The 27,217-nt window shown below is 38.2% G+C and overlaps 3 protein-coding genes across 4 annotated transcripts; all 3 read right to left on the reverse strand.

Moving 5' to 3' along the window:
* Positions 1-4,716: 4,716 nt before the first annotated feature.
* ccnp (cyclin P) lies at positions 4,717-7,821 on the reverse strand (the record flags this gene model as incomplete). The annotated part of the gene is made up of 9 exons (XM_079246233.1): positions 4,717-4,885; positions 4,970-5,148; positions 5,231-5,389; positions 5,527-5,682; positions 6,166-6,264; positions 6,455-6,627; positions 6,947-7,022; positions 7,193-7,318; positions 7,768-7,821. The coding sequence occupies 9 exons, from the start codon at positions 7,819-7,821 to the stop codon at positions 4,717-4,719; spliced, it is 1,191 nt and encodes a 396-aa protein (XP_079102359.1).
* A 4,393-nt stretch (positions 7,822-12,214) lies between these two features.
* akt2 (v-akt murine thymoma viral oncogene homolog 2) lies at positions 12,215-20,177 on the reverse strand. Of its 2 annotated transcripts, none has more exons than XM_079247048.1 (14): positions 19,929-20,177; positions 18,047-18,220; positions 17,694-17,825; positions 17,462-17,573; positions 16,567-16,720; positions 15,885-16,016; positions 15,717-15,782; positions 15,552-15,620; positions 14,500-14,622; positions 14,084-14,212; positions 13,503-13,717; positions 12,631-12,718; positions 12,442-12,544; positions 12,215-12,335 (listed from the first exon to the last, which is right to left on the reverse strand). In XM_079247048.1, the coding sequence occupies exons 2-14, from the start codon at positions 18,090-18,092 to the stop codon at positions 12,256-12,258; spliced, it is 1,449 nt and encodes a 482-aa protein (XP_079103174.1). In that variant the 5' UTR covers positions 18,093-18,220; positions 19,929-20,177; the 3' UTR covers positions 12,215-12,255. The 2 variants fall into 2 exon arrangements, with proteins under 2 accessions (XP_079103174.1, XP_079103173.1); XM_079247047.1 differs by having other exon boundaries at positions 19,777-20,177.
* A 371-nt stretch (positions 20,178-20,548) lies between these two features.
* Positions 20,549-26,453, reverse strand: dhx40 (DEAH (Asp-Glu-Ala-His) box polypeptide 40). Its single transcript, XM_079246758.1, has 17 exons — positions 26,113-26,453; positions 25,782-25,927; positions 25,570-25,689; positions 25,251-25,487; positions 25,074-25,140; positions 24,868-24,999; positions 24,673-24,772; positions 24,480-24,566; positions 24,209-24,391; positions 24,042-24,122; positions 23,764-23,921; positions 22,222-22,336; positions 22,012-22,120; positions 21,819-21,913; positions 21,642-21,711; positions 21,299-21,527; positions 20,549-20,676 (listed from the first exon to the last, which is right to left on the reverse strand). Exons 1-17 carry the CDS (start codon positions 26,282-26,284, stop codon positions 20,555-20,557), a joined length of 2,223 nt encoding a protein of 740 aa, XP_079102884.1. The 5' UTR covers positions 26,285-26,453; the 3' UTR covers positions 20,549-20,554.
* Between the last annotated feature and the right edge of the window lie 764 nt (positions 26,454-27,217).

Below are 27,217 nucleotides of genomic sequence, written 5' to 3' on the forward strand. Positions count from 1 at the left end.
AAGAAAAAACTGAACTATGATGGAGCATATCTGTCCCTGCTTGACCAGTAATAGTAATAATTAATGGTGGGTAAGAATGAGTCCACAGTCTTTTGCATGTACCTAAATATTATCTAATATTTTGAAGCCAAACAAGTTGCACCACCACCGCTTGGGTACTTTTCATCCTCGACACAAAGAAAAGCCTGCAGGTTACTTTCTATCCAACTATCATATATAGCAAAGCTGTTTTACTAAAGCATGGAAAACTCCTCTCACCTGAAGTAGTTTGCAAAGACCCAGGTTTAAAATGTTTCAGCAGAAGAACGGATCATAAGACTGACACGGTTTTAATTAAAGTATCTTTGATTTGATCATAGTTACCTACAAGACAGCCACTAAAACTAGTCCTACAACATGAAGCAAACAGCAAACTAAATATGATTGATAGCTGCCTTAATAACATGTCTATTTACAGGTTTTGTGATAAAACCAAGTCTTACCAACAGCCAGGGACAGGAGAGCGGATACCATTACGTACAAAAGTGTTTGTATTGCAATGTTCCTGGAGGGCTCCACACTTAACACCTGATGAAATCAAACCACAACCCAGGTGTTATAACCTGTAAACCAAAGGCTAATAGTTTCATCACTGATAGCTGTTCAATCAGTGTGAGACAGAAAGATTTGCTTGTTCCAATAGCAACAATCAAAAATGGAGACGGTATAAGTGGAGAAGATAATTGAGAAATTTCTTTAATTTTCTTCTTATCTGTTTTTAAAATACAAGAAAGACTCTTCCCCAGCCTGATAAAGACGTTAATTGTCCTAAAAAGTCCAACTGACGAAGCAAATTCTCTGGAACAACATAAACAGTTCTTTTTTTAATTCCTTAATTCTGTGTGAACAGAATGAAGCGCCTCACAGTGACTAATATTAGCTAATATAAAAACTTCTCTGTTAAAATGTTACGACATCAGTCTGCTAACAACGTCATTCTATGCTACTGTTATGCAGTGTGTCGGCCGTCAGCATTGTTCTGTGAACAGGACCACAGATTACATTTAAAAGGTACACACATTGTGCTGAGAAGACTTGCGAGTAGAAAATATGGAATCAGGTAAACTAAACACCTCACAAACTTTGTATAACATTGATAACTTTATGAAACCATGTGAGAAGTACCTGCGATGACAACTAGAGGAATGCGAACTATTTTCAGCTCGTTCAGATCGGCGGGAAAGTTGATGTACTGAAGTTGGCTTTCGGACAAAGGCAAAAAGTACTTGAGAATAAGGCCAGAGCAAAACCTGCAGGACAAAACTGACCCAACATTGTCAACTGAACCAAAGTACGTGTGGTTAACTTAACTTTCAGATAAGAAGCAACCGTTGTTGACAGGTTTCTTGACCGTTACGGGGTCATTAAGCAATAAAAACTCATTTTTGACACAGAGAATGTTTTGTTTGTATTATCTCAGCTAACAGCTTGCTGACACTTCTCTGTAAGTTATGTATGTTTACCACACGTTTCTGTTAAATATATGAGCATCCATAGGTTAAAAACCCTTTCTCTTAAACATCACATTTTTTTCTTCCGGCTACGGGGGGTCATTAAGCAATAAAAGCTTACTTGGCGAGAGAGAGAATGTTTTGTTTGTATTATTTCAGCTAACAGCTTGCTGACGCTTCTCTGTAAGTTATGTATGTTTACCACACGTGTCTGTTAAATATATGAGCATCCATAGTTTAAAAACCCCTTTCTCTTAAAGAAGGACCAGGTGTCTGATTTTTAAAACTTTTTCCCAGCTAGAGGGTCATTAATCAATAAAAGCTTACTTTGAGACAGAAAGAATGTTCTGTTTGTATTATCTCAGCTAACAACTTGTTGCCACTTCTCTGCAAGTTAACCCAAGTGTTAGAGGATTTAAACAGGGACAGTTAAAGGAACTTTTTTTCTCTTCCTTCAGTAAAAAACAGACTCAAAACGCATGAGCAGCAGATAGACGCGTGTAGAAAAAAGGTACTCGTTTTATCAGTTAAAACTCTACAAATATCATAATAAGTTAGCTTTTTTTTTTGCTCTTCTTTCAGACCAACAAGAGAACACATGTCCCACCACCGAGGGGAAAAAGGATTTTGCAGACTGAAGGAGCAAAAACAACGTTTTTTCTTTTCCCATCCATTTATTAGCACTTTTTTTTTTTTTTTTTGCTAACACTTCTATTTTTTTACTTCTCTTTTTGCATTTATCATAATAGTTTAATTCTTCTTCTTTTTTTCCAATAGTTTATCAACGCGAAAGTCACTGAAAACACACCAACAGAGGGTCGTAAAAAGCCTGCTGCAGACAAGAGGGGGTGCTTGCCACACGGGCCAGTAGAAGAGCGGGGGTGTAAATACAAACAGACTCAGAGAGGATTTTGCAGCCAGCAAAAAAACTTTTTTTCACTCTTCCCACCCTGTAAACTCTGTTTATACTACTTTTTGCATTTCCCATGATAAGTTTGCTCTTTTCCAGTAGACCCAAAAGACTCAAAGGCGAAAAACCACGTCTCATCGCTGAAGAAATACTGATTGCATCAGAGTGACACGCATATGGAGAAGGTAAGGGATTTTTTTTTTTTTTTCCCCAAAACTTTCTTTACCTTATTTTATTACTCTTTCTCTTAGACGTTTTTTTAATTTTCTTCTTTTTTTTTTTTTTCCCCTTCCCCCCCCGGACCCCTCTTTATACCTCTAGACTCGTTCGGACATGCCCCTAACATGTCCAGGCACACCGTCCAGGCATGCCGTACGTCCAGAAGACATGTCCGCCCAGGTATGACGTACGGACATACGTCATTTCCGGACATCACGTGGTCTAGGGACCGCCGCCGGATGACCTCACTTCCGGACATCACGTGGTCCAGGGACCGCCCACGGATGACGTCACTTTTAGAGCCACGCCTGGGAGGAGGGAGATGACGTACGGACATACGTCACTTCCGGACATCACGTGGTCCAGGGACCGCCCCTCACCCAAGTTACGCCCACTTATGACGTGGCACACGCTGATTGGGTCACAGAGGGGGAGGGACTTCCGGTTCATTAAGATACGCCCACTTATGACGTGGCACACGCTGATTGGATCACTGAGGGGGCGGGACTTCCGGTTCATTAAGATACGCCCACTCGTGACGTGGCAGCTTCTCATTGGATCACAAAGGGGAGGGGCTTCCGGATCGTTAAGCCACGCCCACTTGTGACGTGGCAGCTTCTCATTGGATCACAAAGGGGAGGGGCTTCCGGATCGTTAAGCCACGCCCACTTGTGACGTGGCAGCTTCTCATTGGATCACAAAGGGGAGGGGCTTCCGGATCGTTAAGCCACGCCCACTTGTGACGTGGCAGCTTCTCATTGGATGACAGGGGGTCATAAATCATTTTTGACATAAAGTGGGTCCCTTCTTTATTTATATATATATATATATATATATATATATAGAAAGAGAGAGAGGGAGAGAGATCTATATCAATAGATATAGATATCTATCTATAGATAGATATTTGGAGATATAGATTATTCTCTCTCTCTCGATAGATATGTGTTTACAATAAAAGAGAGTAGCCTGTTCTAAAAGTATTGGGCACTGGCATTTACTTTTTGGAACTAGATTTATGATTCAAGTAAAGAGAACAAAAAGCAGGTAATGTGGATGTTTTGTTTTTGCGGAGTTATCTTAGTGCATTCAAGCCATCTGTCCCTTGTTTTTATTTGTAAAAACACAGCCGTTCCTGAATCTCAATTGCGCTCTTTCGGTAGGAGCAAACGGTAGGCTGATGAATTTAGCGTTAGAAGGATGAGGCGTACAACAATTTCTGGTTTCAAAATAAAAGATGTTATCGGGGTACCATTATAAAAATTATTCCAGGATTGTCAGTTTATTTGGGTAACATGCCCTGACTACTGGGTACATATGATTTATGTCATCATTAAAAATAGGTTATATTAAACTACAACCAAATGAAGCATTTCTCAATCACAGTACAGTAGTGTGATCAAATACTGTCTTAGAGGTCAAAAGGTCACATGACCTGGAAGCTATTGAGGAAAATATGGCAATATTTAAAATAAAATAACTCAAAAGCAATGAAAGCTGAATCATATCAATGGGTAATTAGCAGACTTGTGCATTGATGTCAAGCTCTGCCAAAGTGATTTGTATAAGGTGTGTTGCAGTTAGGAAAGTCCTAACACTTAAATGACTTGAGGATGAAGTTGCCCACGATCACCCATCCTAAAAATGATCCTTCCTGAAATAAACACCCTGTACGTGCATTTAATATTCTTTTTTTTTTTCTTTTAAAGAAAAAGCATAATTAAATTTGCAGCTGACGCTTTATTTTTAATTTAAAACTTCCAAAAATATCTTCACAGACAGTTCACATTCACTCTACAAAACCATGACAATCACAATTCAAGTATTTTCTAAACCGGCTGCACATTAAGATCATAAAATTGTTTAACCACCACATTCACCAAAAAACAAGCAAACTACATGAATCAGTCAACATCCTGCATTAAATCTCATACTTCTGACGAATTTACTCGGCCACTCTTAGGATCCGTTGCCAAGAATATACTGCTTTGGTTAGAAGCCTGGACCACAGAGAAATAAAGTCTTTAAGTGATACCACTGTATTACTGACACCTTGCAGCTTTGGAATATAAATTCAGTTCCTTTTAGCAAGGCAAGTCAAGTGCCTACACCCAAAAGACTTGTTGCATTCTTCAGACCTGGGTGTCTGCTGACATGCATAGTCTCTGAGGAGGAGAATTTAACATAAGTAGCACAGGTCTCCCGGGCGTGGGCCTTGGATGCAGCATTGGCTAGAATACGCATGATCCTCAGCACAGTGGCCTCACTGAAGAGAGAAAAGGACGACAGGAAAAAAAGAACAATGAAAAACAAAAGTAAGACTTCTTAAGGTAACAGGACAGGTGCATACCTGCCAGCATGAATGCTAAAAGCCAGGCACCAGGCAGCCTCCCCCTCTGCGGTTGGGATCTCCTGCAAGACTTGGCGGGCCAAGCACAGGGCTGCTCCAGCTAGCTGCACTGGTAAAAATACCACACACTGGCCGTCTAGCAAAGACAGCTCCAGTAGATAACGGGCCATCCACATCGCCTGTCACACACAGATGACAAGATGGATGAGACTACATCAACCAGTAATACCACAAAGACAACATCAGAATGTGTAGATGTACCATTGCACTGCAGCGAGCAACAGAGGCAAAGATGAGGAGGAAATATAGGGGTGCACTGAAGGAGAGATCAAACTTGAGCGCAGAGAGGACTTTGCGCTCCATTCGCAGCAGCTGATGCTTTGTGTAAGTATTGTCCATCAAGCTGCAGAGTCCAGACACCTGGGAGAAGAAAAATGAGCGTATTCACAAGCTGATAGTCGGCTTAATTAAAAAAAAAAAAAAAAAAAAAAAAAGATAAAGATTATTCACATCAATTAGCTGTTGTCTCTTTTTTGTGATGGCTCAAGGCAGCATACCTCAGGGAGGAGGCTCTCTTCTTTCTTTGCTGCAAGGAAGAGGCAAACCATGCCGAGGAGCTGTAGGTTGGTTGTAGTTACCTTCAACTGTCGCAGAGCGCGGTTGAGCAGGTGTATGGCTAGATAGAGGGTCTCTTCTTGGAAATGCATCAACTCCTGACAGGACGTAAAGTTGCTCAAAATTAACATCTATGAACAAAGGGTGGAGTCTGGCCTTAAACTTAGTTTCACTTCGCTTAAAAGACCTTTAGAAAGGATCAAGATTATGAACAGTGTAAAGTTTCTATAAACTAAAACTAGCAGCCACTTATTTAGACATTTTTAGGCAGGTTCTGACACTATGTCCAAAACATCTCAACACAGACTTCATTTTAGTATTTGGGGGGGGGGGGGGGGGGGAAATAACTGCAGGCATAGCTTGACAAGACATCTTTTTGTTTCGTATAATCAAAGATGTTAATCTTATTCTAAAAATGGAGATAAAGGCCTTGGCTTTTAATGATGGTTTGTGTGTTTCTTGCAGCTACTGTGCAGACATTGCATCCCCAATGATGATTTTCATGATGATTCTCAAGCATAACAACTCAATGTTGTGGAAAACATGTCCTTTTAAAAAAATAAAATAAAAAGGGCACTCACGTGAACTTGGATAATCCAGTCCACCAGCACAGCTCGAGTAGCATTAGTGAAATTTCGTGGGAGGTCAGCATTGGGAAATGAGTGCCATGTTTGAGTTCTCTACAAAAAAGACAAAAACAAAAAAAAAAAAAAAAAAAAAAAAAAAAAGACTGGCTCTTAAAGACTTTGTGTGCAGCAGTTTGTCTTCTTAGTTGACACTCGATACGACCCATTTTAGAAGCAATGTTTACCCATTAAGAGACAAAGCAGTTTAGCACCAAATTTAAGTACTTCAGTCAGGATTTCTCACCATCATATCCAAAAACATGTCCCAAGCAAACGTCCGGTCCCAAACGAGGTCCAGTTTCTCAAATGCTATTTCTACTTCATGCCGCAATAAGCTGGGAACCAGGGCCTGCAGGCTGTGAAGACCTTGCAGTCCATGAGGGTAAAGTAGCACAGGCTTCTCCACACACTCATCTTCTGCTCAGGACAGAAATGAGGACAAGATTAAATGAGATGCAAGCAGATTGATCAGTCACAGTGGTGTTTCATCACAGACAGAAGAAGCTCACTGAAATAATTTGGGATTGTAATGACCCCAGTCTTTAAAAAGATGAAAAATGGACTCAATGATAGTACTGTAATAATAATCTCGCTCAAACAGCATAGCAGATACTAGAAGATTGGGTTTCCGTTATTTTTTTTACCTATCATTTTCCACTCCTTTGTAAGTAGGAGATCTTTATCATCCAAAGCCAAAGCTAAGCTCAACCTTGTGGCAACTTACCAACTACTCTACCAGCTGTGTATGCCTTGTTTTCCTCATGGAACTCCATAATGATGCTTTCACTGGTTTGTGTTGATCGCCTCCTCTCCTGCAAGTAAGGAACATATCACATCAGTACAAAATGCACTTGGAGCAGCAATGCTTTTACACTGTAGGGGAGAGAGGGAAAAAAAAGTGCAAACTCTGTATCAGAGTCAAGACAAGACAAACACAGCAGTCAGTTGTTGGTGAAAGGGACAAACAGAACATAAAGCATACCCATCTACGTTCTGGTTCTGTTTTGACCAGAGTAGTCCTGGAGTCTTCTACCTCTGCAGGCTGCAAGCGATCTATCGGCCCACAGGCGTTGGCCCAAGTTCTTAATGGGGCTCTCTTCTCATCTGCCTAAGGGGACAACATAGCATATTTATAAACACACATCTTCTCTTTTCATTACCATGTGGCAAAACTTATCATAGTTAATGACTAAGTGGATGAAGAGACCTGATGGGCTGAAATACTTAATTATAGTCTCTAAAGAGCTGCTTTGGCCTTATTAATCAGAGACTCATTGACACCTGGGATCATGAAAAGCAAATGCCATTTTCTTATCGTGGGTCATTTAAAATTTACCGAATAGAAAATGGAAAAAAAAATTGCTTTACATGGTTGGACTGAAGTTAAAAGACTAAAACTATTAGTGTAACTTTTTGATGAGGTGATGTTTTCTGTTCATGACCTGTCAGCTTCAGGTCTGTACCAAACGAAGGGTCAGTGAAGGAAATTCGTCCCAATACCCATCAGTATGTGTTAAATGTGCTGAAGCCTGAGTGAGCAGATCACCCACAGCTCACCTTCTTGCGTAAGTCCAGCAGAGGCTTGGAGTCGCAGAACCCAGTCCTGGCCATTGTTTACAGCCGAAGACGAGAGTTCTTGTGCCGGGCCGCTGCAGCTACTTATCCAAGGGTGTCGGCAGAGGTCTGAACGAGAGAAAGAAGCCATGCTGCCCAAAGCGACGCTAATAAGGCCAACTGCGCCACACTGATTAGGCGGGAGGATCCGGCGCCAAGGTGGACAGGTAAGAACTTCCGGTCGACATTCAACAGAACAAACTCCACACATTTACTGCAAACAATAAGATTCCTCCCCTCCCACTCAGGCGAAATGTTTTATATTAAACATAAAATACCCTTTTAATCCTTGAAAAAAAAAAAAAAAAAAAAGTCTACATATATTCCTAAATCTTTTTTTAAAGTTAGGTTAAGCATAGAAAAACACAATGCAGTATTAAAACTTGTTTCTTTTGGTACTTAATCTCTTAATTAAAATATTTATTTTATTTATTTCTATGAGTGAGCCATACTTGATGTGGGGTTGACAAAAGCTACAATATTCGTGCTATTTTTACTAAGGTGTCTTTGAATGGACAAACTACATGTGACGCAAGAGCTCTCTAAACTGCAGTACCAGCAATGTTTCATAGATTATAGAGACCTGTTTGGGGAAAAGTAACACTTTAATCAGTGCACTGAAGTAGAAACACAGTTTTAAGTAGCTTTCTGTAGTTAAGTCACTGCTGCACCTCAAGTCACTGAAACCAGTTGGAGATGATGTGTTTATATCTGGAAGAGCTTTGGCCACAGATAACCACCATGCTTCTTCTACTTTAGTTAGACATTTCTATTCTGATATCAGACACCAGATAGCAGCATTTCATACACATTGTACCACTTTGTGCTCAAGAAAAATCCTCAATAATTCTTTAGATTAACTTAGCCAGATAAATAAAAACAATAATTATAAATAAGTGTATGCATTTCAGCTCTAAATGTAAAAAAATAAACTTAAATATCATTGTACAGCATAAATACAATGCTAAAGCACATTAGTGTATACTACTATCATGCAATATAAAATGCATATATAAAAGATACACAAACACATGTTTTTTCAGTAAAAATGTTTACTGGCACATTATAATTGCAAATGTAATCAGCTACCATACTGTAGCAGGTATCACCCGTTACATTGTAAAGTCTTACCAAAGGGGGGCTCGAAATGCCTGCTAAGACAGCGTCCTCCCCTTAAAGATTGCTTTTTTTCCATTGCCCTCTGAGCATCAACTAAAAGCAAAAAGCAAAATAATGAAAAGAAAAAAAAAAAAAAAAAATCTCCGTAAAACCAGCATCAGGTAAGACATTCCTGACTGTTGATCACATTCAAATATACAGAGAAGCAAGATAACCTTAGTAAAGCTGCAAATCAAAGACTACAACGCTGCAGGCCTCCCCTTCTACTAATGCTGCATTCATCATCAAGCTTCTTTTTTTCTTTTTGGTATTTACACAATAATGAAGAGGCACTTCTTGTGCCAGTGTATGCCTACAGAAGAGGTCAGGGGTATGAACTTGCATGTTAAGTTGTGAAGCATAGCTTAAAGCGTGGCCAGCAGCGAGGTTCAGGGTATGGCTTCACAACCAACATTAAAAAGAGTCCAGCAGCACCCCCTTGTGGCCATGATAGCAATGAAGGCAATTCCACAGTGGAGTCCCACCAGTGCAGTGGTTCCGATATCCGGCACTGCCTTTTTCTAAAGCAGGACTCGAGGACAGAGTGCGATGGTTGTGCCTGAGCCAGTGAGAAGAAGTGCTGGAGTTGTTAAGTGTAAATCAAAGCCATTCAATCACATTATTGTCTGCAGGAACTGAGGCCACGTCATGGTTGCTGCCAAGTCAGAAACCTGCTGATTCTCTAAGTTCAAATTAACACACTCATTCAGACATCTTCCACCTCATCATCGAAGTCATTCACACGAACTTATGAAAGAAGAGGAAAAAAAGGTGTGACAAGGGGCATATGCCAGAGAATGCCGACTTGGTTGTGCAAAACCTTTACGTGCTATTTTAGTCAAAATATGGTAGAAAAAGTATCAAATTGTCAGCATATTAACTCCAGACTCCCTTAATACATCACCAGGCATTACTAACCTGATTTTGTAATAAGCTCATCAATATCTTCTTGAAATGTCCTTTAGATTTAGGAATAATACTAAAAATGCTTATTATATATAACCTTAATTATTCTAATTAAAAACAGCTAATTCACTTGTCAAATTGACAACACAGACTTGAAATTCAATGCAACCACAACTAGAAAAGCAATCCTCACATGGTATCCCCTTGAAATAAAAAAAAAGAAAAAATTAAAGCAATGAAAAAACAAAAACATAAAGATGTTTAAAAAATTTAATATATATATATTTTATATAATGTATACTTAAACAAGACAATGTGTCTTTGAAATCTGAGAAATGGACAAGAAGGGTGAAAACTCAACAAACAGATATTTAAAACAACATTAAAGATGGTTTCAATGTTCCTTTAGTGAAACTTGAAGAGCAACCAGCATGATGGAATATCTTACCCTTGTGTCAGATCAGATCACTTTTCTGCCTGCTGCCCACAGCATCTCTTAATCATGACTCATCATGACTCAAAGTATGCAGGCTTTCAATTCAACTTAGTAATACAGCTGATGTTTTGAGTAGGTTCTCCTTTCTGCGGGCTGACCCAACAGCTCACGCATCTTTCAGTTGAACTGTCAACCGGTTGTTCCAGACATACACCTGCATACTTCTAAGTGCTTTGACATCAGCATTTTATTAAAACACAAATCAGACTTTTAACATTAAATTTGGAATCATGAAGAGTAAAACTTAAAAGAAAAAAAAAAAAAAAAGTCCAATTTTGGTCTCTTACAAAACATTTGTTATTCATTAAATATGGGGACAATTAAAAGCTTATTTCAAAACACATTTCAAAAACTTGTTGATAATAAAAATAGATAAAAAGAACAAAAAGATTGTTGTCTAACTTTTCCACTAGGGAGTGAGATTTTCTGGACCGAGGACAGCAAGTAGCGGTTATCAAGGTGTATATGAATAGGTTTGGGGGAAACGCTGTGGTCAAAAGTCTTATTTCCATTTTCCTAATGTCATTGTTTCTTTATTTTCCTTCTTCTCATGGTAAAACTGGCCAGTAACTAGCCAGTTTCTCAATGTGGACACAGCAACTTGGACTAAATGCATGACTGCTGCAGCACTCCCAAGTTAAATTGATGCAGCCTTTACAGTAAAAGTCAGCCATGCAATGGCTCTTATTTGCAATCCTAACTCAGTCAAGTTAGTGGAGAGCTGGTCACTGCTATCATAAATTACATGCCTGCTTCCCTTAAAAAACCATCATAGCCCAAAGAGTGTACTGTGTAGTGTCCTCTGTTAATATTCCAGCAAAGTTTCAGAGTTTAAAAACATGCATAAAAACAGACAAATGGATGGTAAAGAATCAAAATGGTTGTTCATTCATTCTCTGCATGCACGCATACATTCATATCCTCTCGTCCGTTCGTATATACACTGGTGCAGTGCAAACACAGTAATGGCAACTCTCCTGGCCTTACCCTACTTCCTCATTTCCCCCCCTTTTGTAGGAAATTTCCACACTTGATTTGTAACAGCAAGTTCCAAAAAGAGCACTTGTTATGTTTTTTTTTTTGTTTTAATCACAAATTTAAAAAAGAAAAAAAAAGAAAAAGCTGAAGTATGGCTTTACATTTAAACCGTAACATAATAAAATAAAAATTTGTCCTTTTCACCAAATATCTGAAATTTTCCTAATTTTTGATTATACTTTTTAAAATTCTATCAAGTATGTTTATGTATGTATGCAGTCTATGCATGGATTGTTTGGTGTGCATGTGTGTTTGCCATTGTGTAAAGCATGGGGACAGCTGGTAAAGAGGTGGTACTTGCTGGCATAACCTGGTTTTCAAAGTGTAAAGGCTTTGATGTGGTGCCCAGTGTAGTGCAGCAGAGGTCCACCAGGGAAGCCTAACATCAACCCTGGGAGGACACACAGAGACGAAGCTGCCAGTCTATGCACACAACCCTGCTGAGGTCAGTCATTCATGATTTGTGTGTTCATTTCCTATCTATGATCTGTGTCTTGTCTGATTTGCCAGTGTGTACATTTTTATTCATTTTTTAAATTTATTTATAACACACACACACACACACATAATAAATGTATATATATATATATATATATATATATATATATATATATATATATATAATAAATTATATATATATATATATATATATATATATATAATATATATATATATATAATATATATAGTATGTATGTGTGTCCATTAAAGACAAAATGAAAATGTGTTTTGTGCCACTTTCTGTTATTCGAATTCCTCAGCAGTGCAAGTGTGTACGTGAGATTGTGGTCGTGTGCGCCAGCCTGCCTGCTTGTTCACGAGTGATCCGAGGGATCATTCCCGTATGCTGGCAGAGTAGGAGAACTGAGGGAAGTGTGTACGCTGATCCGAGTCATCTGCATCTAAACTGCCATCTGCAGTGTAGACAAAGGTAGAGAGAGACAACCACATGCAAAGATGAGAACAGAACTTACAGATCCTCAAAAAATATTGAACACAAGGACAAATAAATGTACTTACACTTGTCGGGAGGAGTTATTGTAATAGTTTGTGCTGTGAACTCATCATCAAAGTAACGTGTGTCCGTCTCTGATGTTACCTGGGGCTTGAAGGGTGGAATGAGCTGAGGCGAAAAAGACATTTGATTATCTTCCTGACAGATTTCCCATCTTTAACATCATGTTGTTTGTTTCACCCTGAGTCTCTCACCTTTTTGTCAATGACATCCTGCCAGTTAATGGCGGTGAAGAACTTATGGGTCATCACGTCTTTGGCATCATCGGGTCCACCTCCGAGTCTATAAACACCGCAAAGTAATTATTTTCTTCACCTGCACATGTGCCATCAATTGAGTACACTGTGGTGCTAAAAATGTACAACTGGCACATCTTACGTTGCTCTACACATCCTTATATTCTTTGGTTTCTTTATTGTTAATTTCCTGCCACTTACAGCAATATGTGTTCATAAGCTTGCAGGTAGAGCGCAATGTGCTAATATTAGCAGTTCTTCTGCAATTACCTGAAATGCAGGGCCTTGACAACAACAACAACCAATTATGTCACTGTTTGAGGCCATTACCTCGAACCAAAACTAATCAAGAAAAACACAGGCTTCAGTAACATGGTTACTTTTCTTTTTTATAGCTGGATGTGAGGTAACTTGGACTCAGAAAACATATCAAGTGCTGTAACCAAAGTTCTTAATCCCAAGAAGAAACGCTTTTTTACGCTGTACTGCTTCACGTTCAATACATCTGACAATAAATATAAGATCATGTTACTATTTTGCTTTCTTTTTCTCAACATCAGCCTTAACAATCGACTGTTAGTCACACAAGTGTCACACCAACACCTTAAAGGTTACTGTACATGATAAACAGGCAGAACAACAACATTTACATACACTATTAAACACAATGAAATTATGTTTAACATAACTGAATCTAAACCAATACGTTGAATCATTGTTGAATTTCAAGCTTAGATCAAAATAGTTTTATTTTTTTTCCTTTAGTTTTTTTTTTATTACATTTCTGATGGTTGAAGGTGGTTTTAAAACAAAAAAGTCCTATCACATACCTTTGTTTGGGATCTTTTTTAAGCAGGCCTGCCAGCAGGGCCTTGGCCTCTGGGGCCAGGTTCTTGGGGAAGCGGATCTCCTCCATGAGGATGAGCTCAAACAGGCGCTCGTGGTCCTGGTTGTAAAACGGCAACCGTCCGCACATCATTTCATACATCACTACTCCCAATCCCCACCAATCCACTGCTCGTCCGTAGTCGTTGTCCTCCAGCACCTTACAAATTAGAAATAAAATTTTTTTTTACAAACAAATCGGTGCTAATTGCAATAAACCCTTTCTAAATCACAAAATAAAGCAAAAATATATATATATATATTATATAAAAAAACAACAACTCATCTTTAAGTATTATAGTATGACTATTTATTTATTAATTAAACTCTCCATATAGTCAATTTATTTTCCAAACAACTTCTGTCAGCTTAGCTGCTGTGAATACTACTAATCACATAGGAGCTCACAATGAAATAAACAAAACTACCCCAAAATGTTTCCATCAACCTTCCTGCTTATCAAAACTATCCCTCAGTTGTTCTCATTACAGAAGAAAATTGATGTGCACGGTTAACGGGCTTTTACCTCTGGTGCGAGATACTCTGGGGTCCCACAGAAGGTTTTCATAGTGGCACCGTCTGTGATTCCTTCTTTACACAGCCCAAAGTCTGTTATCTTTATGTGGCCGTCTTTGTCCAACATGAGGTTCTCAAGCTGCACAGGGAAAAGATTCAAATTAAGAGTCAAATCATTTGAGAGCCATGAAGAGAAAATTAAAACCGATAAATCATTGAAAGCACCAAAAGCTGCAAGTGAAACTTTATAAGCAGGACTAGATGTTAGTTTAAAATACTGTTTACACTGTTTTTGTTTGTTTGTTTCCCACATTTCAGACGTTTTAGCAATGTCAGCAGTGTCACACCAAATGACTAGGACCTGCTTTTCTAAGCACTGATAATGCATCTAGATAGCGTTAACAGCAAGGCAGAAACATGGATTACCTTTAAGTCCCTGTAAACTACATTGCGTGAGTGTAGATATTCCAGTGCCGACACTATTTCTGCACCGTAGAATCGTGCTCTATCTTCTGTGAATACTCTGTCCCGAGATAAGTGAAAGAAGAGCTGCAAGACAAATTAAATTAATGAATTCAAGAACTACGTAAAAACACTTCTGCTTTTTATATGTAAAGTCACAGTAATTCTAAATCTGAATACACAATTTTGCAAGACTTAGACCGCCCCTCAGTTTTGTTGAAGGAGTGGTCTAAGACTCCTGGTAAAAAAAAAAAAAAAAAACCAAGATTAAGTGCAATAATTTATTGAAGTGTCCTGCACCCATTGGTGGAAATGAGGCTTAAAAAGTCTGGCTCCTTGGAGATAAAATAAATGAAGGATGGCCCAGAACTTCTGCAACTTATTTAATTGTTTTGTTTTATTTGACTTTAAACACCACATCACACTGTGGTGTTAGCAGTTATTTTAGGGCTGAAATTTTTAATTTCATCAATGACTAAACAAAAAGACAAACCATCAATTAACATTTTAGTAGCTGACGCTTTGTTAGAAAAAAAAAAAAAAAAAAAAGACTTTCCATTCAACGCATCACTGCTGCTATGTTTAACCTACTTCCAGGATTACCTGCAGTTAAATAAGAAGTGCATTTGTTTGTTTGATGGAAACAGGAAGCGATGGATTCAACATAGTGAAGATAAAAACAGGAAGACATCAAAAAATGCCAAGAGAGGGATCATTTCAAACTGAAGCCAAATGACAACACTGTATGGTGCATTCACGACTGAGCTTGCTTTCTACAATGGAAAAACTTCCATGGCGCTGCATCTCGGCAGAAAGCACCAGGCACTTCAGGCATGAGCAGCAAACTCTAGTTAAGGCACGTGAGTAAAAGCTAAAATTTAGATAGATAGATAGATAGATAGATAGATAGATAGATAGATATGTATAGAGAGAGAGAGAGAGAGAATTGGCAGCTAAGTAAATCAAAGATCATATGGCCACAACTGGTCATAGCAAGGGATGAGGGGAACACTTACTTCTCCTCCATTTGCGTACTCCATCACGAAGCATAAACGATCGTGTGTTTGAAATGCATATTTTAGTGTCTGAGAAGGACAAAGGGAGAAAAGTGAAACAATATAATCAAGATTAAATTACTTTTAAAATAAAAATGGGAGGTAAAAAGAAAAAAGTTGACCCACCGTTAGAAAGGGATGCCGCGTGTTTTGGAGAACTCTGCTTTCTGTAACTGTGTGTGCCACCTCATCCTGTAGACATTAACAAAAACATATTTAGTACAAGCATGCTAATATAAGCTATCAATACTACTGTTTAAAATGAAGGTTTTACTGTTATATGATGGTACTAACTTTAGCAATGATGACTTCTTTGCGAAGGATTTTCATGGCATAGTACATTCCTGTAGCCTTCTCCTTCACCAAGATCACTTTACCAAATGTCCCTTTGCCCAGCAGCTTCAGGTAGTCAAAATCATTCATGGTCTGTAGGAGTAATGGTCCAAAAATGAGCCACAACAAAAACACATGCTTCTACTGTTGCTCTTGTATCAGACTAACGTCTATTTCTGTTAAGGACAACCTACATATTGCAATGTAAGAGTTTATCCCATTAAAAATACACCAACCAACCAATTAACCAGTAATAATGAAACATAGACATACAGAAACAGGCTGTCTTTTAAACATACAGAGTGATAAGTATCACTTCACCAACTTCCCATTGTACTTTGTCCTCTGTTAACAGTTGTGTACTACAGCTTTTGTATCATGACTCTTAGAAGTGAATCACGTAAATGGTATGAGAGTAAGAAAGGGACAAAACGAAAGAAAACTATAGTATTAATCTTTAGGTAAATTTCAGTTTTATATATACAAACACAAATGTTGCTCTTCTGTCATTTTTAGGTTGCTTCACTAAAAAAGCTTTGAGAAAGAGGCTTAAAGTTTGAACAACTTGCTCAATAAAGATGAGCTTAGCCGGACAAACACGGCGTACGCTCAGCTGCCAGGCACTGCTTGTGCAAATACTAACCACTTTTGAACGGGATTTGGACACAGCAATCTCCATCTCCTCTGTGCCGCTGCTGTCACTTGGCGAGCCAAATTTGATCTCCATGGGCTCCTCGTCCGGCTCCTGACTCTTCAGGCTATTTGCTACTGCTTGGATCGATCGCATCCATTCCTCCCTGACCCAGAAGAAAGCACATGCTGACCTTTTTAAATCTAATGACATGTCTAAGTTACTAACAGTTTATAGTCTAAGAACAGGAAATTTTGTAAATTTCTTTTTAAGATGTGAATCACAGCTTGAAAAGGCATCAGTTTGAGACTTGGTTTAATCATAAAAATTTAAACACAAGTAGCTAAAAATACATCTTCAAGAAAAAAAATAGTGACCTACCAAGCTAAGTTTAGAGTTTAGAGGATAATCTGTGTGCAATTCAGCAGGGGGCTTCTGGGATTTGGGACTTGGCAGAGCGGATATAAACAAAATGCAATGATGGTTGCTTGAGTTGGAGGTGAATAATCAGGTTTAATCTGGCGCTGAATCCTATTTGGAGCATGATGGTTGTTTCTACTCCCATGGACAAAATGTCTTTCATTAAATGTAGTGAACAAAGGTCCCTTTAGGTGTTAAAGGTCCCTTCTGTGTTAAAGTTTCAACTTTATGTCTTTCTGTCTAAAACTGTACAAGCTCGAATCATTTACCTACGTTTAACCTGTTTGCCTAAAGAAAAAGAAAAGATGCAGCTAAGAGCAATTCATGCTGAAATGCCACGGTGTTTGTGGTAATGGGGGTAGGAGGCAACACGACCGAGCTTTATTGTGTTTGACTCAGCACAGCTTCTTTCTATATTACTTCTCCTTGTGCTTCTGCTGTCTCACTAAAACCACTCCAATTGCACAGAAAAACACAGGACTTTTACCTCTCCTCATTGCTTTCTACATGGAAGGTTCGCTCAATAACCGAGGTCCACTGCAGACAACGAATGATAAACGTATTGGGCTTGGGACGTTCTGTCTTCATCAGCTGGCACTCTGCAAAGCATTTACACATCAGCTAAAGCTGAAGAACCGAAAGTACCCATGACAACACATAGAAACATGGCGCTTAATATGCTTCTTACTGAAACTTGCCAACCAGATTAGAAAACTGACCTGCAACAGAGAAATTGTTGAGTGGCGGGAGATTGTGGTCACTGGATACCTCAGGCTTCTCTTTGTATCCAATAAAGGAGCCATCGCTTTTTAAGAGGAAGTAACGAGGACGCCATGTTTTAATGTATTCACCTGAAATCAGGGAAGATATGAGGTTTTGTTTAAGCGTTTTACCATCAAATTGTGCGTGTTGCTCTCCTATGGATATAATCTGAAAGTGACTTACTTAAACCATAATAAAAGTTCTCCATCTTTTAGGGAACTTTAAAAATGTGAAACAGCTAGCAATCTTGTGGAGGAGAATTTAATACTCTAAATAAATATTCTAATGATGAACACAAAGGTTTACTTACCTCTCTTGTGGAGCCATCCCTCTCTAACAACACTGACTTCATTCATGCTGGGGCTGTAGACTGTCTGTGCAAGTAGGGGAATGCAGACAAGCTGATGGAAGTTTTGGAAAGTGTTCTTATTGGTCAAGTGCCCAACTGTGGCTCAGATGAAAAAATATATATATTAGGTAATACCTGGGGGAGAAAAAAACCAAATATTGTTAAAATTAAAATAACTTACAAATTAAGACAGACTAAAAACTATTTTCTCGATGCTCTTATGTAGCCATGAGATTCTGTTACAACCCTTAACCATTAACCCTCAACATTCATTTAGGTATGAAGAGTTGTAAACCATTAATATGAGAAAAGTGTAACCAATTCCATTGAGAAAGATTTATAAGTATAACCTTATTTCCTGTTTTCTTTTTTTCTGTGTACTTTTAAATGTGAAGACAACTGCTGTACAATGACTAATAGTTCAAATCTTCACTTTGAACAACATATATAATAAGTGGTACAAAGGAACATGGAAATTGAAAAAGAAAAAACAGAGAGCCCAAGGGAGGTAAAACTACAGTCAATTAGACAGAAGTGAAGCACTTAAATTCTGAATGATGCCACCACAGCAAGGTGCTCCAATAAATTCTTGACCATCTTTTGGTTTTTATTGCCTAAAAATGCAAATCCTACAAAGAAAGACCTGTGGTTTTATGATCAGTATGAGGTCTTCAAATTATTTCATGTAAACCTACTTAACATACAGAGGGGCTCGTCACGTGAGGAGTTACAGTTTAAAATTCTTTCGATATAATCATAATCATTGGGTCGATGCCTTTCATCTAACAATAAATAAATTGCCTACATATTTGGTGACAAATAAATGAAATGGTCTCTGCGGTTCTTGATTAATATTTGGTAGGGAGGCCATAGTGATCCAGGGTCAGTCCTGAATCAACAGCTTGTGTTAGATAATAGGTTTACCAGAATCTCAAAGTATTTCAGTGAAAATGATGGGGTTGAATATTTTAGAGCATGCAGTCGCAAAGGCTGTTTGAACTACTTTGTTTACCAAGATAAAAACAGATAAGGCTTCCCTCGACTTCAGACTTTTTTATGGCTATCCATTGTAATCCATAACTTTAGTGACCTGAGTAATAATAGGTAATTGCTTTTTTAGAGTTAATAAATAAAAAATGGGAAACTTCCTTGTTATGAATAGTCCACCAGCTGTTTTTTTTTTTTTTAAACAAAAATAACACCTAGAAACATCTACGACGATCACGCTTTTCGTTTTTCTCCGTGTTTTATTCTTTATTTTTTCAAAATTTACATTAAACAAACCATTGTCTCTCTAGAGAGGAGCAATATATATGAATCCAATAAAAGAGAAACTAGGTACTTTAATAAATAACATTGTGTACCACTAGCAGCCAGCTGTACTACAGTAACGTAAACACATCCACACCGTGGAAGTGTAGTAGCCATCTGGCACAAAGTCAACAAACATTACCTTGTAAGCCCAAAGGCTTTTCTATCGTCACGTAAAAGTAATAAAACGGTGACTATAAACTTCAAACACTTTAACTGATGGACACCCAGAGCAAGTGGTGCGTATGACGGCGGTGAGGACATTACAACGATAAAACAAGGCAGCTATCCTAAACACATTTTAAGCTAACAGCTAGTTAGCATGTCACTTAGCCACCTGCGCTAGTTCTCATTATCATTCCTATTTTTTTTTTTTTTACCTCGGCTTCAAAGAAGAAATTATTCCCAGCCGTTGTTGTTGTCCCTCGAAGAGCCTCGGAACTGCACTTGACAAAACCTCCCACCAGTTATCACTTGAGGCGTGTGTGTATTGAACTCTGTCAATGATCACACAGCTTAGCGGAATGCTCACCAAGCTTGTTTTCTTCTCTCACAGCAGCAGCAGCGGCAGCGGCGGCGTGCTTGGTCAGTCACTGCTGCGGTGGTTTACCGAGCAATACGCAAGCACACCAGAGAATAAAGTCCACTGAGCTGGGAAACTGGTGGCCCAGGAACGTTAAACGCGACTACAAACAATGTACCACTAAACTAAAGATTAAAAAGTGGCCTCTATACGGATTTAAATTGGTTAGTCGCTTGCTTAGCATAGAAGTCCTCCGTCTCCGACTGTCACTACAACAGCCCTGCAGACCCACACAATAGGAAGTGACGTGCATCACCAGAAGGTCCACTGTACCTGAACGCTTGGTGTAAAAAGTACATCTAGTACTATACAGTGACCTTAACCTCATCATGACTGCAGAAAAATAAAGCAGTCTGCTGTTTACTGTGTTAAAATATATATATATATATATATATATATATATATTGCAAAAATATGTTCAAAGGATAAAAACCCAGAACTGATGCAACGTGGGGTGTAAAAAGGAAGGATTAAAAAGGAGTCAGTTTTCAATATAATACATCTTTATTTTGTAGACACAATTTCCAAAACTATGTAAACAACGTATAAAACACATTATTAAAAGCCAAGTCCTCTCACTGAGCTTTGCTTAGTTGTTTTTGTTGCTTTCGTTGCAGGTAGCGAGCCCGAGCATCACTGATTGTGGTTTCGTTGTTTCGTTTTCCCAGCTTCTTCATGACACCTTCAGCAGAACCATCTGAAAAAAAAAGCAAAGTAATTTATTATAAGCGTGGTGTTGTAGCAAATAATCAGAATATAAAAATTGAAAAGATAAATTATGATAACCAACTGAGACTGCATGATTGCATTTGGACAGAATTACAACAAAAAAAATTAAGATTGGTCCTGCAGATATTCATGCTAGCATGCTGTTAGATTTTTTTTAAAATCCAACTTTAAATTCTATAAATATTTTATGTATTAAAGTAGATACTAGGGTTCCTTGCTTTAATATATATATATTTTTTCATTTTCTCCAAATCAGAATTTATTTTTATTCATCTATTACTTATTGATACTGAAAATGAAAGTTGAGCAGTGGAATCAGACTCACTAAACCCAATCCAAAAATGCATTCGCCATATTTGATTTGACAAGAATCTAAAAGTATCTACGGTATTACAATCTACTTTTATTTTTTTTGTAATAATTCATCAAATTATTATGAAAATAATAAATTGAGTAACTGATCACATTACAAAGTAATCTAATGTAATCCTGTTCTTTATTATATCTTAAAGTACAATGCTCTTTTGCCAGTGAGTAAGGACACAATGCACAAAATGATTTACAATTAAATATCAAATTATTCTTGAAACCTTGTTCTCTTTTGGCAGCTTCTCTTGCTTCCCATTTCTTCAGCTCCTCGTCTGTAACCTCTTCTCTTGCTACACTGCTCAGTTCATAGGCGTCCACCTCATGGAGTTTTGGTAATAAATCCTTCACCCATTCATATCGAATAGGGCACACCGTTCGGACGTACACCCTGGAAGTCACCAGTACGTCATGAAAAATGATCCAATCCAGCTCTATCTCCTGGTCAAACAACTTAAAAGCAAAACAAAATGAGATCAGAGTAATTTGTTAGACAAAATGTATTATTTATGCTTTAGTTTGAATTTCAATATGTTTGCTCATATATACAAATCTAAAGATCTTTACAGAGGATGATGGATGAATGTGAACCATAGATCCATGGCCATCCATTGTGCAAAACACCTTTCCAACTGACCTGTAAAGGAAAAAAAGTCACAACTAGTGAAATGATCTTTTAACTGTAGATTAAAAAGAATCAGTATTATTATTGTTATTAATCATTTCAAGTTAAAGAGGTGATACCTTCTGGCAACATTGGAGAAGTATCCTGAGCAAAGGCACCGTCTGAAGAGCTCACTTTTATTGCCATCATACGTTTCTGTCGGGAAATCTCTCCTCTAAAAGGCAATACAAAACAAGGACCCACACTTAATGTTTACAGTAATGCAGTGGGAAACAATAGAAAGCATGCTTCAGTGAGTAATGAAAACACTGCCTGCTGGAGGCGGAGAAGGATCTCGCGCAGCTGAGTCTCCACACTAAAAGCAGACTTCAACGCCCTCCAGTGGATCCAGTTCTCTTTACACCACGCTGAAGATCTGTCACTGCCGAGTCCAAGAGCAAAACTCATTCATAATGCAATAAAGTTCTGGTTACAAACCACTGAATGATACCACTTTAAAAGCAACAAATTACTTTTTCTCACCTGCTTTTGCACGACTGAAAAACATTGAGAAGCGTGGTAAAGTCGTTCATACCACCCGTCTTTGCAGCCAGTGCTTTATGCTTCTTATCCGCCTCTTTCTGACTCTCAGGTTGACCTGCCCGAAACACAAAACAAGTCCATGTCTGCTATATAAAAGCCGATATCTTTATGGAATACTTTTACTAATCTTCCACATATAACAATCAAACATGTTATATATAAGTGGTTTGTAATTCAGTCTGACAGACCTGGTTTAAATGTCTTATTAGAATATAACTACTACAAACCATTAAGATTATAGATGGGACAATCTTGTGGGTAAAAAAAAATCTCTCAGATTTAAGGTTTATGTATTGGGATATAATAAATATGTTTCTTTCCACATACGGTTCTTTATATTTTGTTGTGTCCCGGACGTTGGCTCAATGACAATAAGTGCATTCTGATTCTGAAACCTTAATATTACTTTAGACAAACAAAAACTAAATCAAATTACAAAAGCAGTATATGAAAAGGAGGCGAATCCCATAATTTCATTGCTTTTAGAGCCACCAGTTGCTGAGTGATTATTGATACACAGCTCTCTTAGGATCCTTTCTGTCACAAAACATCAGACTGAGGTATTGACTTGGAGTCATTGCGACATCTTGATTTTTTACTTTATATTCTTAGAAACAGGAAATCAGGTCCTGTTGTTGCTAAACAAACCCAAATTACAACCCCTCCACCATCATGCTAAAATGTACATGTGATTTATTTACATTGACATTCTGTTTGTTTTTAGCAAAATGTAGTCCTGGGTCAGCCTCTCCAATTCTTTTATTTGTTCTCATTTCTCCAAAGGAAATTGTTCCAGAAGTCTTTCAGTTTGTTCAGATGCGACATTGAAAGCCTAAGCTATGTTGCTATGGTGTTTTTAGACAGAAGAGGCTTTCTTTTGGCAACCCTTCAAAACAAGCCATACTTGTTTTAATCCTCTAATTATTCTGTCATGAACTTTAACATACAACATGCTGACTTGAGGCCTTTAGAGTTTAAGATCTAGCTTGTGGGTTTTGCTTGTTTCTTTAAGCATTGCATAGTCTGACCTTGGGGTGAATTTACTGGGACGTCCAGCCCTGGGAAGACTGCCAACTGTTCTGAATGTTTTCCACTGGTGAATAATGCCTCTTACTGTAGGATGGAGGAGTCCACATTGTTTGGAAATGACTTTATAACCCTAATGGACTGATGGGCAGCTGCAGTTGTTTTTCTTAGATCATTGCTAATGTCTTTGTATTAACACACATTTGAATGCTTCAGGCCAGAAAACTACTAAAACTTGTCTTAGTTTTTCCACACATCTTTCTCTCTGTTTTTGTTTTACAAAAGAGTCTATTATGCCATGTGTTTTTTCTACAGTTGAGGTAGTTACCCAAGTTCAGGATCATGTCCCCATACATAAAACAGAACTGATAGATGGTTTACTAGCTTTTCACACTACTTTGCATGAACATTTTTTCCTCCGATTAAATGTTTTAACCATCCGCTTCCACTGCTGACCTGGCCTGATGAAGATGTTTTCCACAGACAGCATGGCAGCAACAGGGAGAAGCAGGTCTTGGCAACCAAATGAGGCAGCTTTAAGCAAAGCTCGGGTGAGGCCAGGATGCAGAGGGAACTCCACCATCAGCTCCCCAAGCTTGGTCACTCTGCCTCTTCTACACCAGGCAGATAAGAGGTCATGAAACTTCCATAAGAATTAATTAATCTGCATATTTTGTGCTTGCATGACCAGAAGTTTGATGTACACCATGAAGCCCGTCCTCAACTTTACTCACCTATCAATGGCATCAAATTGGTAGAGCTGTTTTAGTGCTTCAAGAATAAACCTCTCCTCTGGACAGTCCAGATAAGGAAACCTTTAAAGAAACAACATGTCATAACAAATAGCTTGAGGATTTTGATTCTAACGTGTATCAGAGACACAAAATAACAAGCAGCGTACCGAATCACATCATGAACGCCGAGGCACTTGAGTGTGAGTATCACTGCAGTCAGACTTGTTCTCTGAATCTCCGGAATTGTATATTCTGGCATGCATTTTTCCCAAAACTCTTTGCTATAGATTCTAAAGCATCTTCCAGCGGAGGTTCTTCCTGCTCGGCCTGCTCTCTGCTGGGCCTCACTCCTGTTGGTGTGGGAAAAAAAAAAAAATTCTCTGCTGGCAAATTGTTCTCATTACCTTGATGCTAGCAGTTGATATCTTCACGACTTACTTAGAAATTGGCACAACCTCCAAGACATCCATGCCCACCCTTGAGTTATGGTTAAGCTGTTTTACAAAGCCACTGTCCACGATATACCTACAATGAGAAAAATAACATTTTTTCTTGTTGTTTTTAAAGAGAAAACTGTGTTTTAAGGTCATTGTTTCATGTTAAAGTCAGTAGCAAAACAGGTCTTACTCACTTTATGCCATCGATGGTGAGAGACGTTGCTGCAATGTTTGTGGCAACAACACACTTCCTTATACCTGGAGGTGGTGGCTGAAAGATCTGTCTCTGTTGATCTTGACCAAAAAACATCCAAATGGGATTAAAAAGATGTAAAAACATTTCTTATAGAAAATGTTCAGGCGTAAACAGCTACTAAAAGGCATATTACCAGTCGGCATAGATCCATAAAGAGGCAAAATCAGAAGACCATCCACTGTCTGGTCCTGCACATCATAGCGATAATCAATAGACTCAGCTTTTTCAAACAATAAGTCGCAGGCACGCTCAATTTCTGACTGACCTGTCAACACAAAGAAGTTTATGTCTCAGATACTGTGACCTTACAAAACCATGATCACAATAATCATCACTTGCCTGTTAAAAATACCAGAATATCTCCAGCCATTTCACTGGTGTGAACATCCAGGGCCACTTTCACCACCTGTGGAAAGAGTCCAAAAATACTGCGATAAATGACTAATACTTGTGAAGTTGTGGATCCAAAAAAAGGCAGCAATACCCAAAAAGCACTAAAAAAATTGGACATGGTACCTCTTTTATGTATCCAGTGCTTTCTAGATCTTTTGGGGTTACAGCTGAGCCAAACGTGCAGGTTACAGGAAACACTCTCCCAGGAATGGCAAAGACAGGACAGTTACAAAGGAAGGCTTTCAGTTTATCAGTTTCCAAGGTGGCAGACATCACCACAACTTTCAGAGGTAACGCTCGTCCCTTAATTGCCTTAGAAGGGTTGCAGAAGATTTTCTTCAACAAACCCAGCAGGATGTCCTGAGATGAAGCAGAAAGAAACATCTGAATAAAGCATGGTGGCAAAGACGGTTAATGATGGCACACAAAAACAGTGACTTACAGTGTTGAGGCTGCGTTCGTGAACTTCATCTAGTATGACAACACTGTACTGAGAAAGTGCAGGATCTGCCAAGACCTCCCGGAGCAAACAGCCATCTGTCATGTACTTTACCACTGTGTCCTGGCTCAGACACAATTGTCACGTTAGCAAAGAAGTACATTTTAAAAAAATTCTATTTTCAGCATGGTAGGAGGGATTTTTTTGCCTCTTACTTGCGTTGTGCAGTCATCAAAGCGTACTTGGTATCCCACCTCCTTTCCGAGGCTGCACCGCATCTCCTGCGCGACTCTCTGGGCCACAGTGATGGCAGCCACCCGGCGAGGCTGGGTGATGCCGATTTTACCATCTTTAGAATAACCTAGATGAGTAAAAGAATAAATTAATGATCAAGTAAGGTAAGCTTGTTGTTTTGGCACAAGTTAAACCTAGTAAGTCAAATAGTGTTGTAGAAATTATGCTCTTATTGGTGACTGATTTGTTTTGTGCTTCGCTAACAGAGTTAGGGTTACATTATCAGGAACTTGGAAGTAAAGGACAGCTTACCTGCTTCATGCAGGTACTGTGGAAGTTGTGTTGTTTTCCCGCTTCCTGTCTCCCCAGTGACAACCAGAAAATGGCTGTCTCTGACAGCCCGGATCAGTTTACTTTTGTGCTGATAGATTGGCAGGTGCCGTGGCTCGTTGTCTTTTGAGTGCTGTTTTATCGGTTTGGACATGACGTACAACTTTACCGAAAAATAAAAAATACCAGAGTGAAGAGCTTAGCGGAGAACAGATTTTTTTTTTTCCTCAAAACACCAGGACTTAATCGAGTCAGTATTTATACTCAAGAGGTGATTTTATAATTTACCGAATATCAGCGTTTTTCGTGCTGTTTTTCGTTTTGACGACACAACGCAAAAAAACAAACAAAAAACACTTCCGCAAACTTTTCCGTTCTCACTTGCTACTGGTTCACTTGTGACCATGTGACGCATGACGATTTCCGATTATATTTCCCTGCCTTTATTTTGAACCATGGACTGTGTGTGTGTATATATATATATATATATATATATATATATATATATATATATATATATATATATATATATATATATATATATATATATATATATATATATATATATATATATACACACACACACACACAGTCCATGGTTCAAAATAAAGGCATTTATATATATATATATATATATATATATATATATATATATATATATATATATATATATATATATATATACACAAACACATAATAAAAATATACAAAATAATATAAAATACAGATATATTCATATACCATTCCATTCAGAATGGCTGGATACGTAAGCGCCTCAAAGACGTATTAGCATAATTTAACCAACTGAGCTTGACAAAAGCCCAAACATGGGTCTCTGTAGTAAAAATACACAGTAAAAAGAGACAAACCTGTCTTTTCCCTACCGGGAAAAAAAAAATAAACAAGAAAGAGGAGGTCTATCTAAAAGTACAAGTACATAGGGGATTATCAATGTCCAAGGCTTGTTTAGATCCTATAAATTATACATCTTTTTGATTTTGATTAAATAAAAACTTACGTTTTTTTTTTTTTGTTTGTTTTATTTTTATATTTTTGGGAAAAAAGTTGTTTGGAAAAAGAAAAATAA

The sequence above is a fragment of the Telmatherina bonti genome (assembly GCF_933228915.1).
Source record: "Telmatherina bonti genome assembly, chromosome: 9".
Lineage (NCBI taxonomy): Eukaryota > Metazoa > Chordata > Actinopteri > Atheriniformes > Telmatherinidae > Telmatherina > Telmatherina bonti.

Excerpts from the sequence above, each read along its gene's own strand:
- akt2 (XM_079247048.1), bottom strand. The coding sequence starts at position 18,092 with ATGAATGAAGTCAGTGTTGTTAGAGAGGGATGGCTCCACAAGAGAG. Across the intron at positions 17,826-18,046 it reads GGGATGGCTCCACAAGAGAG|GTGAATACATTAAAACATGG; the intron begins GTAAGTAAACCT and ends CCCTGATTTCAG. Across the intron at positions 16,017-16,566 it reads CCAAATCCCGTTCAAAAGTG|ACCATGAATGATTTTGACTA; the intron begins GTTAGTATTTGC and ends TTACTCCTACAG.
- dhx40 (XM_079246758.1), bottom strand. The coding sequence starts at position 26,284 with ATGTCCAAACCGATAAAACAGCACTCAAAAGACAACGAGCCACGGCAC. Across the intron at positions 24,392-24,479 it reads GAGGTTGTGCCAATTTCTAA|GAGTGAGGCCCAGCAGAGAG; the intron begins GTAAGTCGTGAA and ends CCACACCAACAG. Across the intron at positions 21,712-21,818 it reads TTCTCCAATGTTGCCAGAAG|GTCAGTTGGAAAGGTGTTTT; the intron begins GTATCACCTCTT and ends TTTCCTTTACAG.